This window comes from Oncorhynchus gorbuscha, linkage group LG11 (assembly GCF_021184085.1).
Source record: "Oncorhynchus gorbuscha isolate QuinsamMale2020 ecotype Even-year linkage group LG11, OgorEven_v1.0, whole genome shotgun sequence".
In the NCBI taxonomy this organism is placed as follows: Eukaryota; Metazoa; Chordata; class Actinopteri; order Salmoniformes; family Salmonidae; genus Oncorhynchus; species Oncorhynchus gorbuscha.
In genome coordinates, this window is record NC_060183.1 from 43667911 (window position 1) to 43681315 (window position 13405).

The 13405-nt window shown below is 44.1% G+C and overlaps 2 protein-coding genes across 3 annotated transcripts in view; both read left to right on the forward strand.

The window, feature by feature from the left end:
* The first annotated feature begins 75 nt into the window (after positions 1–75).
* On the forward strand, positions 76–11865 carry LOC124048692 (tyrosine-protein phosphatase non-receptor type 11-like). Its single transcript, XM_046369714.1, has 16 exons — positions 76–312; positions 1239–1361; positions 1599–1793; positions 1934–2126; positions 3969–4088; positions 4241–4354; positions 4471–4567; positions 4709–4806; positions 6303–6461; positions 6644–6775; positions 6876–7030; positions 7115–7182; positions 7299–7450; positions 7532–7656; positions 8346–8445; positions 8534–11865. The coding sequence occupies exons 1-15, from the start codon at positions 299–301 to the stop codon at positions 8413–8415; spliced, it is 1815 nt and encodes a 604-aa protein (XP_046225670.1). The 5' UTR covers positions 76–298; the 3' UTR covers positions 8416–8445; positions 8534–11865.
* A 435-nt stretch (positions 11866–12300) lies between these two features.
* The window catches only part of LOC124047796 (cytochrome P450 2D15-like), a 4319-nt gene continuing 3214 nt past the window's right edge, over positions 12301–13405 (forward strand). For both annotated transcript variants that reach the window (XM_046368107.1, XM_046368108.1), the window contains exons 1-3: positions 12301–12803; positions 12947–13109; positions 13305–13405. The exon at positions 13305–13405 is cut by the window's right edge and continues 52 nt beyond it. In XM_046368107.1, the coding sequence (XP_046224063.1) occupies positions 12639–12803; positions 12947–13109; positions 13305–13405 (429 nt within the window). In that variant the 5' untranslated portion in view covers positions 12301–12638. The remainder of the gene's footprint in view (positions 12804–12946; positions 13110–13304) is intronic.

The window sequence follows — 13405 nt, forward strand, 5'->3', positions numbered from 1 at the left end:
CGGCCATCCATTCCCCCTACAGCGCTTGCGCAAACTGAAAATGTATGTTGTGTCGCGTGTCTGGTGACGTTTCAACAGTCGACTCGTTCTGAAGCCTCCAGGGCCGAGGCCTAGGTAATTTTGTTGTTGTGAAAAATTTCCAACCAATGTCCATTTTTTTGTGCCCGTTTGGAGCGGGGTCTGGACCTTATGAGGCATTTTCGCTGGGGGTAGACTGCGGTAGAAAACCACAATAGTTGTAAAAGCCAGCAAGTTTTAGGAACTAACGTCAGCGCGAGGAAATAAGGATTGAAAAAATATGACATCTCGGAGGTAACGTAAGCCTTAATAAGGACTGATCATGGAAAACAATCTGATGATGGTAGTTAGCTAGGTAACTAGCCTATCGGCTAATGTTAGCCTAGAACTGTTTACACTTACAAGATTATCCCAGTGATTTAATGCATACATGTGATACTCAGTTAACGACCTAATAATAAAAGTCGTATTTGTCAAGGATGTGCCTTGCCGGTGTTTTAGAGTCAGCGTAGTAGTAGTAGTAGTAGTAGTAGTAGTAGTAGTAGTAGTAGTAAGCTAGCTAAGTAAGTTCTTCATTGGGCAATTACAATGGGCATCTGTGAAATTGAAGCTACCTTTTTGAATGTGCAAAAGCTATCTGCCCAGGATATGCGGTTCAATGCATCTGGTTCAGTTTGGAGGACAGGCTTGTTATTCAGAAAGATGCCCAACATAACTATAGACTGTAAACAAATATATGTTGAATATCCCTCACTTCTCTCATGCATTTTTTTCTGATAAATCAGGATTTCCTGATCATTCTCACGTCCTTTAATTATACATCATTGACCCCCTCCCCCCACCCCCCCCAAATCAATATCTTCTTTCTTCAGAATGACATTGTTGTGCCAATGACATTCCTGAATACAGACTATATTCAGGCCACATATGTTCTCTAGGCTAGGCTACCAGTGATCTCTCTGATTTATGACTGCTTGTTATCTCCCCAAGGGTAAGTCAAGGGCCCTGAACCCAGCTGGGCAGATGACTCACTGGCATTTACAATAGAGTTATGATGAAATCCAAATAAAAGTCTAGACAGGACAAGGACAGGTACCTTGATGTTTAAGCTGGTCATGGATGTGGTGTAGTCCACAAATCTGTGAATTTATGCTGTGTCACCTATTACTTCAAATGCACTTAACTAGCTAGTTTACCTGTGATGTTGTTGTGGTTTTTAGGTGGTTCCACCCCAATATCACGGGGGTGGAGGCTGAGAATCTGCTGTTGACACGGGGGGTGGACGGGAGCTTCCTGGCCCGACCCAGCAAGAGCAACCCTGGAGACTTCACCCTCTCTGTCAGGTGAGTTACTGTAGCACTAGACACTAGAGCTACTGTAGGCTGGGTTGACACTGATATATAAAAAAGGAGTCTATTTAGTTTAGTTACGCCTAAAGCATACAAGGTAAACAAGAAAATGTTATCCCCATTTGTATTGTATTATAAATGATTAGGCAAATTGAAGATAACATTTCACCATCGCCTGGGTGGTGGGGGTTCATATTTCCCTTTCTATTATTCCCGTGTTCCCCTGGGCAGACGTAACGGAGCTGTCACCCATATTAAGATCCAGAACACAGGGGATTACTATGACCTGTACGGGGGGGAGAAGTTTGCCACCCTGGCTGAGCTGGTTCAGTACTACATGGAGCACCACGGCCAACTCAAGGAGAAGAATGGAGATGTCATCGAGCTCAAATACCCCCTCAACTGTGCTGACCCCACCTCTGAGAGGTGAACACTGACACGGACACAACATGTGTGTTTGTCTCTTGTTTGTCTGTGTGTGTATATACCGCTCTAGCCTGCATGTCAGTTCGTCAGTAGAGTTCTTTAAACTGTATTTCTGTATAAACTGTGTGCGTGTGTCCCAGGTGGTTCCATGGTCACCTGTCAGGCCGCGAGGCTGAGAAGCTGCTGACAGAGAAGGGGAAAAATGGTAGTTTCCTGGTCAGAGAGAGCCAGAGCCACCCTGGAGACTTCGTTCTGTCCGTCCGTACCGGTGACGACAAGACAGACAGCAGCGATGGCAAGCCTAAGGTCACGCACGTCATGATCCGCTGCCAGGTGTAGTATTATTCATTCTTTTTGTGCTTTGCTCCTTCCCTCCCCCCCTCGTTCAAAACAGGGTTCGCGTCCTTGGACTGTTGTAAATTAGGTTTTAAGAGGTGAATGGTGTTGAATGTCAATATTTGTTACATAATGAGTGCCACATACCAATGGGCAGAAGTTGGGATACTATAAGTGGCCTGGAATGCTGTCATAAGTTTGTGATACTGACATAAATACGGATAAGGGATATTACTGACATACTGTATGACATGTTTGTCTGGCCTTGAGTTTACAGAGAGCTGAGAACTAAAGGAGTGATAATGTGGCCTTGGATGTGGCATATGCCACGGATACACTACATGATATCTCCGGCAGCGTTTGGAACTGCCGACCGGCGGTCAAGAACAGCGAGTTCATCTCAACCTTTGCTGCCCTTCAGTCCCTTGACTTTTTGGCCCTGATTTAACCTATGCCAATTTAACTTGGCATGTTAGTTAAGAACAAATTCTTATTTTACAATGATGGCCTACCCTCTGCCAAACCTTCCCCTAACCCGGACGATGCTGGGCCAATTGTACGTCGTCCCATGGCGCTCCCGATCACGGCCGGTTGTGATACAGATCAGGATTGAACCAGAGTCTGTAGTGATGCGGTGCCTTAGACCGCTGTGCCACTCTGGAGCCCCTTAATGATGGAGACATGGATCACCCCAGAGAACACTGCTACTCCAGCTGCTCTCTCTTAATCTGGCTACGTGTTCTCTCATAGTAATTTGGCTCCATCATATCCTCACCTGGTCTCTCCTATCATTGCTATGTGGCTGCCGCTCAAAAACGTTTCTCTTTCCCCATTCTGACACCCAGGTGGCGACAAGCATCTCTGCGTGCCTGGCCGATACCTCAGCTTGGATGTCGTCCCACCACCCCAAGTTTAACCTTGACAAAACAGGGCTCCTCTTCCTTCTGGGGAAGGCATTCCTGCTCCAAGACCTCTCCATCACGGTTGACAACTCCACGGTGTCCCCCTCACAGAGTGAAAAGATCCTTGACGTGACTCCTGCAGGTTCATGCTCTACAACATCCGTAGTATACGACCTTACTTCACACAGAAAGCGGTGCAGGTCCTAATCCAGGAACTTGTCATCTCCCGTCTGGACTACTGCAACTTGCTGTTGGCTGGGCTCCTCGTTTGTGCCATCAAACCCCTGTAACTTATTCAGAACGCTGCAGCCTGCCTAGTGTTTAACCTTCCTAAGTTCTCCCATGTCACCCCGCTCCTCTGCACACTCCACTGGCTTCCAATCCAAGCTCGCATCCACGACAAGACCATGGTACTTGCCTACGGAGCAGCAAGAGTAGCTGCCCCTCCCTCCCTTCAGGCTATGCTCAAATCCTACACCCCATCCTGAGTACTCCATTCTGCCACCTCAGGTCTCTTGGCCCTCCCACCCGCTCACCCCGGACAAAACTCTTCTCTGTCCTGGCACCCCAATGGTGGAATCAGCTTCCCCCTGAAGCTAGGACAGCAGAGCCCCTGCCCATCTACTGAAAACATCTGAAACCCTACCTCTTCAAAGAGTATCTTAAATAATCCCCCCGGCCCCCCACAAAAAAAAGCACAGACTTTGCTGATGGCTTTGCTGATTTTTCCTTTATTGAGGAAAAATCGACTTACTATTACTGAGATATGTGGTTGTCCCATCTAGTTATTTGAATATTAATGCACTAACTGTAAGTCACTCTGGATAAGAGCGTCTGCTAAATGACAAAAGGTTATTTGACTATTTTGAACATTTCCATATCTCATATCATCCTAATGGGATCATCACCAGTAAGTTCTGTTTTTTGTGTTCCTCAGCATGACCTGAAGTATGACGTGGGTGGAGGAGAGAAATTTGATTCTCTGACAGACCTGGTAGAGCACTATAAGAAGAACCCCATGGTGGAGACACTGGGCACGGTGCTGCAACTCAAACAGGTGTTTATACAGCTGGGTGTCGCTGTCAGATCTCATTCCCCAGATCTTGATAACTGTACTAATCACACCCAAGGCCCTTTTTGTCTTTCAGAAGCATTAATAAGAGCCATTGATTTCTTGTGTTTCTAAACTTGTGTATGTGCTTCACCTAGCCCCTGAACACCACTCGTATCAACGCAGCGGAGATCGAGAGTAGAGTGAGAGAGCTTAGTAAACTGGCCGAGGCCACGGACAAGGTCAAACAGGGCTTCTGGGAAGAGTTTGAGGTAAACTAACGCGTCATTGCATTTCAAAATATATATTTAATGCAGTATTGTTCTCATGTCAGGAAAGGTTTTTATACAGTTATACATCCTAAGCTATATATTCTACGCCCTCCCAGACTTTGCAGCAGCAGGAGTGTAAGCTGCTATACAGCCGCAAGGAGGGACAGAGGGCAGAGAACAAGAACAAGAACCGATACAAGAACATTCTTCCCTGTGAGAACACACACGCACCCTCCCCTATCAAATATCACCATTGCCTGACCACCCTGTTGTTGCCGTATGCATAGCCTGGATATGAGTTAGTCTGATTCAAATCGTGTCTCTCTCTCTCTCTCTCCTCCCTGTCTCCTCTAGTTGATCACACTCGTGTGGTGCTGAACGATGGGGATGGATCTGAGGCTGGTTCTGACTATATCAATGCTAATCTCATCATGGTAGTAACGGACATCATGGTAGGCAAGACAAACTTATTTTCACGATTTCATTTATGTCATTAAAATCGATTGATCCTAGCACGTTTTTGGGCTCATTCAGTAGTTTTTACCTGATTTGAAGAATCGTGTTGAAAAAAATAATGTTTAAAGTACCATTTATAGTCCTAAAACACAGGTTGACAGTGATACTGTTGCTGTTTCCTACTGTCCTATGTATTTGTGATTTATAGCCTAGTGTCAGCACTGGTTTTAAATGTACAAATTCATCATCTATATGCTGAAATAAGTCGGATATGTTGAAGACCAAGACATAAAAATAACTCCTGACAAACAGGAGTGTTCAGAATACTTGTATTTTTCATAATTATTAACATAACTGCTCTCACACCAATATTTCACTTCGGACTGAAATTGATTAGCTTGTTCTACTTTAATCAGTAGCGCACGCAAATTGATCACTCTGATCGATATTGTATTAAAATCAATGGAACTTGGACAATAACCACGGCGACATGTACCGTTTGCGCTCTTCTGAAAGACTAACCACAACGAACTTGGGTATGCTACGTATACCTTTCGATAGATGAGAGCCTGTAGTAGCCACTTATCAACTAGATGGTCAATTTGAAAATGGGAAACGCAACACTTTTTTTGACTGGATTATTTCAACGAATCGTCACCTCACAGGTATTTCAAATGACAATTATCTGTATCATTTGAGTTTGAAAATTACCAGTGTTCCAAGTCCCGCGAAAGGACAGGCGCGTATGATTAAAATCAACGGCACCTAACCAAAGACGTGAATCTGTTTTTAAATCAATCAATTTAGTATCGTCTTGTTAATATAAAAGTTTATAGTCATCATCACCAATCTGAGGTAAAAAAAGGATGTGTAATTCCACACAATGAAAAAGCAAACTTGTGTAAGGTAGTAACACAAACGTTCAATATTTGGGAAATTAGCTCCATGTCAAATTTTTCTATGGCAAAATAATGAAAATGTGTAATGGCAAAAATTATGTCAATTTAAGATGATAGTATATGTTGCCCACTCACAAACTATTGCAATAATTACATCTGTTTCTCACTATATGAGCCATTTGGAGAGTTTTATAATGCTCTTAAACACAATTTAACCCTGGCGCTCTAGACTAAAGCTTCTATAGATTCTGTGCAGCAGGCGGAACCTTTGACGTCCTCAACATAGTGAACTCACTTTATCCTCAGAACCCACACCTGTCAGACACAGTAAATGACTTAGACTCAGCTCTATTTCAAACAGTCTGTGGCAGCTCTACAAAATGCTTCTGCAAGCTTACCCTACCAGTTTGTGCTGTAACTTGTCTTTAAAAATAATAATAATTCAATGTGTGTGGAGTGTACTGCTAGCTGACCGATGTGTGCTACTTTAGTTTGCACGTAGTCTGCTTCCCTCTGTCACCGTGTGTTCCAATCCGCACTACATTCAACACAGCTCCCGTCTCTGTAGAACTCTGTGTTCTTTCTCTCTCTAGCCGGAGTTGGAGTCCAAGTGTAACAGCACCAAGCCGAAGAAGTCGTACATCGCCACGCAGGGCTGTCTACAGAACACCATCAGTGACTTCTGGAGGATGGTGTTCCAGGAGAACTCCCGGGTCATCGTCATGACTACCAAGGAGGTGGAGAGAGGAAAGGTAACTGGCTGACTGGGTCTCCATTCTCGAGCATCTCTAAAAACCAGGAGACCTGTTTCGTAGGTTTATCAGGGTGCACTTTTTTTCCTGAGGTTTTGGAGCAGGATTATTGAAGTGAATAGACGCACGTTTTCTATTTGTATGTTTGATTTGATCGCCATTTGTGTGTCATTTCCCTGCAGAGTAAGTGTGTGAAGTACTGGCCAGACATGTCAGCTCTGAAGGAGTATGGAATCATGCGTGTCCGCAACGTCAAAGAGACGTCCGCTCACGACTACATCCTGCGAGAACTCAAACTGTCCAAGGTCGGACAGGTGAGAGGAGAGGGCTGCATTTTTTTGGAAGTGCACCGTACGGGTGTGTGTTGACTGTGTGTGAGCATGCGTGATACTTAAAAATGTGTGTGTGTTCCAGGGTAACACAGAGAGGACAGTGTGGCAGTACCATTTCAGAGCGTGGCCGGACCATGGTGTCCCTACAGACCCCGGGGGTGTTCTGGACTTCCTAGAGGAGGTCAACCTCAAACAGGAGAGCATTCTAGAGGCTGGACCCATAGTGGTGCACTGCAGGTACACACGAGCTCACACACGCACACACAGACACACGAGACAGTTGTGTGTATTGTTGCCATCTAATTCTCTCTCTCTCTCCAGTGCTGGTATCGGGCGGACAGGAACGTTCATAGTGATTGACATCCTCATTGATGTCATCAGGGAAAAAGGTGAGTGCAAATGCGTCATCTATTTGTGCTTGATGAGATGGTCTCCATAAAGAAAGCTTCGCTTCGTTCAGACCCCATAGGTGGTCTGCTGTATAACCTCTTCTGTGACTCCGTAGGAGTGGACTGTGACATAGACGTTCCTAAGAGCATCCAGATGGTTCGTTCCCAGCGGTCTGGGATGGTTCAGACTGAGGCCCAGTACAGGTTCATCTACATGGCTGTCCAGCACTACATAGAGACACTGCAGAGACGCATAGAGGAGGAACAGGTGTGTGTGTGTGTGTTTTGTCAGTATGAGTGGTCGTAGAAGTATTTCTCTAACCTTCTCCTTTCCGTCTGTCTTTAACAGAAGAGTAAAATAAAGGGGAGGGAGTACACCAACATTAAGTATTCTCTATCTGACCTGACGGGTGGAGACCAGCTGCAGAGCCCTCTGCCTCCCTGCACCCCCAGCCCCACCCCCAACTGCACAGAGTGAGTACCTACTCACAACCAGTTGTGGGGAAAAAGTGCCCAATTGTCATACTTGAGTAAAAGTGAAGATATCTTAATAGAAAATGACTCGAGTAAAAATGAAAGTCACCCTAAAATGCTACTTGTGTAAAATCGAAGTATTTACCTTTTAAATATACTTAAGTATTAAATGTAAATGTCATTTCTAAAATATACTTAAGTATCAAAAGTAAAACTATAAATCCTCTCAAATTCCTTATATTAAGCAAACGTTATAACTTATTTATTTATTTACAGATAGCCAGGGGCACAGTCCAACACTCAGACATAATTTACAAATGAAGCATGTGTGTTTAGTGATTCCGCCAGATCAGAGGCAGTAGGGATGACCAGGGATGTTCTCTTGATAGAAGAATTGGACCATTTTCCTGTCCTGCTAAGAATTCAAAATGTCTAGAGTACTTTTGGGGTGTCAGGGAAAATATATGAAGTTGTCAAATATGAATAGTAAAGTACAGATACCCCAAAACACTACTTGATTAGTACTTTAAAGGTTGTTTTTTTTTTAAAAAGTAGTTTTACTATTACCAGCTACTATACTCAAGCTAACACTTAGCTAGTCAGTTTCAATTGAGAAATACCTTGACTGATGCGTTTCTCTGTCTGTGGTTTGTATGTGTTTTTTCTTTTTTCCTTGCGTGTGTTTATAGGATGAGGGAGGACAGCTCTAGAGTGTATGAGAACGTCGGTCTGATGCAGCAGCAGAAGAGCTACAGATGAGATTCACCTTTGACCCCCACGCTGTCCCAGGTAAATACAGAAACTGTGTCTTGAGTTCATTTTGCGGTTGTTACTTTTTTTTGTTATAAAGGACCGGAATTCTCTCTCTCTCTCTCAGGAATCTGTTAAATTTTTGTTGCCAGCTGCACCTGAACACCTGAGACGTGATCACGATGACTACACGGAAAAGAAGAAAACGTAAAATAACGAAAAACAAAAATCTGAGAGAGGTCTGAGAGAACCGAGACTAACGGAGGGTTTTTTGTTCCCTTCCTCCTCTCCTGCTCCTTATCCTCGTCCGCCCTTTCTCTCCAGGAACAGTAGCCCTCTAGTCCCCTAAACCACTGTGATTATCTGGAGAGCCCTAACGAGCTTAATGACAGAACTTAATAACAAGCCTAAAGCCCTAAACTTAACCTCAGCCTGAGTTTAGACCTTCTCAGACCAGACCCAGGCTGCTCTGTTCTCAGCTCACTAGAGGGAGAATAACCTAGCTTACCTGTTCTGTTTGTCATTATTCCACCATCTCTTTTTGGCATGATTTTTTCTTCTGTCTTGTTTCTTATTAACCAAAGGAAAGAAATGCATCGATCGTTTGTTTATTGGGAAGTAGTGAGATGAGTGAGCCCTTCTCAGATTTGAGAAAAAAGGCCTGTGCCAAAATGGTTTCATCCAACATCTCGGCCAACAGTGGTCTCCCTCTGCCCGGTTAAACCAGAGTGTGGGGGAGGACACTGTTTGCAGAGAAAAAAGGGATACTTCCAGTGGTAATATTGTTTTCATTTTTTTGTATCATGTTTTCTGTTACTGAAGGAAGAATTCTGGGTATTGTAGTGATGTTATTTTTTAAATCTTCACCCCCCTCAAACTAGAGTCCCAATAACTTCCCAGTGGATTTCTATTCAGGATGTTGGGGAGGATTTTTTTGTTGTCTTTTTAAAGGCATATTTTTTGGTTTATTTTTATTACATGTTTTTGTTGACATGTTTTTGTTGTTGCCACAGTGATACTCAGTCTCCCTTGGTTACCATTCCCAAACTCGCACCCGATAACCTTAACGCCGCATTCACATAGCACCGCAACAGCTACAGCACAAGCCTTGTACCTTGGGTGGAATTGGCGGCTAGAACTCCCAGGGTGCCTTCTGTTCCCACTAAGCACTAATGTGGGGTCTGAGGGTTGTTTCTGGAGGTGTGGTCGCCTCGCCCCATACTGTTCGTAAGTGCTGTTATAACAACGAACAGAAGAGTTGTCTACAGCCCCGACAGTGGGGGACGAGATTAGAGGTAGGGTGCTTCCTCCCAGGCGCTTCTGTTCCAATGTTACTGTGGAAACTGTTTCAGAGTTTCTGGGGTAACTTGTTGTTTATGCCAGTCCGCCTAGCAACATGCATCGACACTGAGATGCGGCTGCCCCAAAAAGTTTTACGTTATTTCTTTTTTCAACAAACATAATGATACTATTGCATTTTGTGTTTTTTTTTCTTTTTCTGTTCTTTTTAAAGATGGATGCCTATTGTGTACTTTTGAAGCACCACATAAACTTAATTTTCTCGGTTTCGAGAAGCTACCGCACATTTTTGATTTCTGGCAATTTTAGTTTTCATTGTCGTGGTTGCCATGGAAACTACAGGTCCACTGTTGGTTGGCCGGATTTAACTTGATAGGTTAAAAGGAGTGCCTGGTCACTCTCTCTCACAGACACACACACACACACACACACACACACACACACACACACACACACACACACACACACACACACACACACACACACACACACACACACACACACACACACACACACACACACACACACACACACACACACACACACACACACACACACACACACACACACACACACACACAATTGCAATCAGCTACAATTCCTTTGTTCTACATTTATGTTTCACGGTTGAACATGCAGCTTCAGTCTCTGTTTATTATTTTGCTAGGTGCATCACACTAAACCACATTACTTTCTCGATCTGTTGTCCATATGAAACTAAGTGCTTATTGTCGACTACAGTATTCTGGAAAGGGTTGTTCCCAGGTTGATATATTAATTTAATATATGTGTTTTGTATGTACATTATTACCATGATAAAGTATCTACCCATTTCATTTCAAATGTGTAACATAACGTTAGCTTTTTCGCCAACACGCCTCCCCTTCTACACATTTGATTACTGTTTTAAAGGTTGTTTTTTTGTTTTGTTTTTTTACATTGCAGCTCGTTTCCTATATAGTGCAGTGCAGTGTTAATGGCCAGAGCCTTATGAGGCCAGAAGTAGTAACCTATATAGGAAATATGGTGCCATTTCAGGGAGGGTTGAGGAGGAAGTTGTGATATTCTGTATGTCCAGGGTTATGTTCTCATTCATTCCCCTTTTCCCTAAAGTGTGCACTTGTTCACTCCCCCTCGTTGTATTTTTTTTTTTTTTTTTTGGATTGGTCTGTGTAAGTTTGCTGTCTTGGCGATGAGGGAGATCTAGAACGTTCCTTTTCTCAGCCTCTCTGGGGCTCCAGGTACAAGTTACCCCTAAGCACTGATCTAGGATCAGCTTTGCCGCCCCAAGACCTAAGCTTGACCATTCGGAGGAAACCTATTCAACTGACTAGATCAATGTCTAAGGGCAACTTCATCCTATTCTGGGGAGTTGTTCTTCTGAATGGGTAGTTTGTTTCTCTCCTTTGACTGAGTTCGGGGATCCTTAGTATCTACTGTGCTGTGTGTCGTGAGCCCGTTCATTGTACTGTAGGGTGTGTTTGTCGGACACTAGTCTGTGGCGTGCTTCTGGTGTTTATGTATCGTGGTGTGTTAGGATTTGAGAGGGTGTGTGCGTGAGAGAGGGTGTGTGCGTGAGAGAGGGTGCGTGTCCAGAGAATACTGGTGTTTCAGCTGCCTGCTCATCGATGCCTGGTCATCTCTTCTGGATTCTGTTTTCCTCTGATCGCGATGAAATGGCTTTTTTTCTCTCGTTTCCTGTTTTGTTTCTGTCACGTAAAGCGTTTACATGCATAGATATGCCTCCCTATGCATATGCATTACATGTGTTGGTTATACTCTGAGAAACCAGTGCTCTTCAGTCTCACCTCCATACTTAACCTGAAAACACTTTAATGTGAACTTCTGTCAACCCTGACAGCATACAACAACAAAAAAAGGAAAAATGTTGAACTCAATGCAAACAAACGAAACAAACTATATTTTTTAACTTGTATATTGTACATTAATATCTTGTAGAGGAGAATGTACTTACTAAACATATCTAATTGCCAATAAGATGAACTGTCTGTGTAATCTAATAGCTCTCTACCCTGTGTCGTGGAGTTGGAGCTTTCTCACAAAGCTTAAGAGGTTTATCGTATTGTATTTCATTGCAGGTAACCTGGGTAACTTCCTTGATAACGATAATAAACGGCAGTGTTCATGCCTCAAAACGTTTCCCTCCTGTTGTTATTGGCACTGCAATGAATAGAAAGCCATCACACTGCGCAGTCAGTCAGTTAAACACACTGATTTAAAGAGTTAAAGACGTCAAGCGTCCCTTATGCATTTTCAAGGATGTCATTTTCGGTCGGGGCTCATTCTTACAGCACCATGCAGCTAAGTTGATGAAGCCCCCAGCTAAGTGGCGGTGTAGTGCCAGCACCAGAGGTCTGACCAAGGTGCATTCATTAAAGAAACAGCACCTTGATGCTAAAGCATGTTGGCTTTTAATGATAAAATAGCACTTTCCGCTAATTATTTCCTCAGAGCTGCTGAGTACAGCACAGTAGCTCTTACATTCAGCTGTGGAAGCCAGCCAGCACTGTTGAGCAACCATATATCATGTGGCGTGCCCAGTCTCCAGGACTGTGTGTCCATGCCTGCACGCGAGCGAGCCCCTACGAACTGCCTTTGTATCCGTTGTTGCTCACTTCAACAGTAACGTTAACGACAAAAGGATTTAAACAAGACTGACCTCGGATCTGTTCTCAGTGGGGGATAACCTTCTCCCACTCTAAAGGTAAAAGAACCGTGTTTGACTGTGTGGTCATAAGTATATCGACACTGGGCACTCCAAGGAAACTCACAAATGTAACTGGGTGCTCCCATGTGATGTGTAGCCTAAGTCTTGGTCTCTGTTATGCCATAATCTCTGGCCAATCCTTCTTTACGCCCTCCCAGTCTATGAGGGCAGCAGTGTGTTGTACCCTCAGTAACAGATTCCTAAGATGTTGGGGACATTCTTTCTGCTCTGTATCGGATCCTGTCTCCTGCTGCTGGTTGTGCTGAGGCCTCGGAGGCCCAGGAACTTCCCGCCGGGACCACCGCCCGTCCCCATATTTGGGAATGTTCTGCAGCTGAGCATGAAGAATCCTATGGCTGGCTTGGATAAGGTAAGAAGACGGAACGAGCACTCGAGAAAGTTGCAATGTTTTTATTTTCTTCATATTTTGGGGTTTACAAAGGTGAAGTAGGTCATGAACAAACATGTAGGCTTTAGCTAAGCGAGCTAACAGTCTCCTGTATTGTTTTCTAGCTGTCCGGAGAGTATGGTGAGGTGTACAGCCTGTTCCTGGGCTGGAGGCCTGCCGTGGTGCTCCATGGTCTACAGGCGGTACGGGAGGCACTGGTGACTAAATCCGTGGACTTCGCTGGACGACCACAGGGCATGATGGTCAACCACGTTACAGAGGACAAAGGTGATATGCGTTAGCCATGCAACAAGATATCATATAATTTTATACTGCTGTCATATTACATTATACCATGTATTGCATGGCAGTGTATTGCAATTATTTAGCTCTACCGAACCATGTTTTAATGGCGGTTTCCAGAGATTACAGGTATATTGTGGCTCTGGCTCAGAAGATTAACCCAGTGTTTCACCACCACAGGTCTGATCATGGGTAACTACGGGGCGGTGTGGAAGGAGCACCGGCGCTTTGCTCTGACCACCATGAAGAACTTTGTTCTGGGGAAGAGATCCATGGAGGAG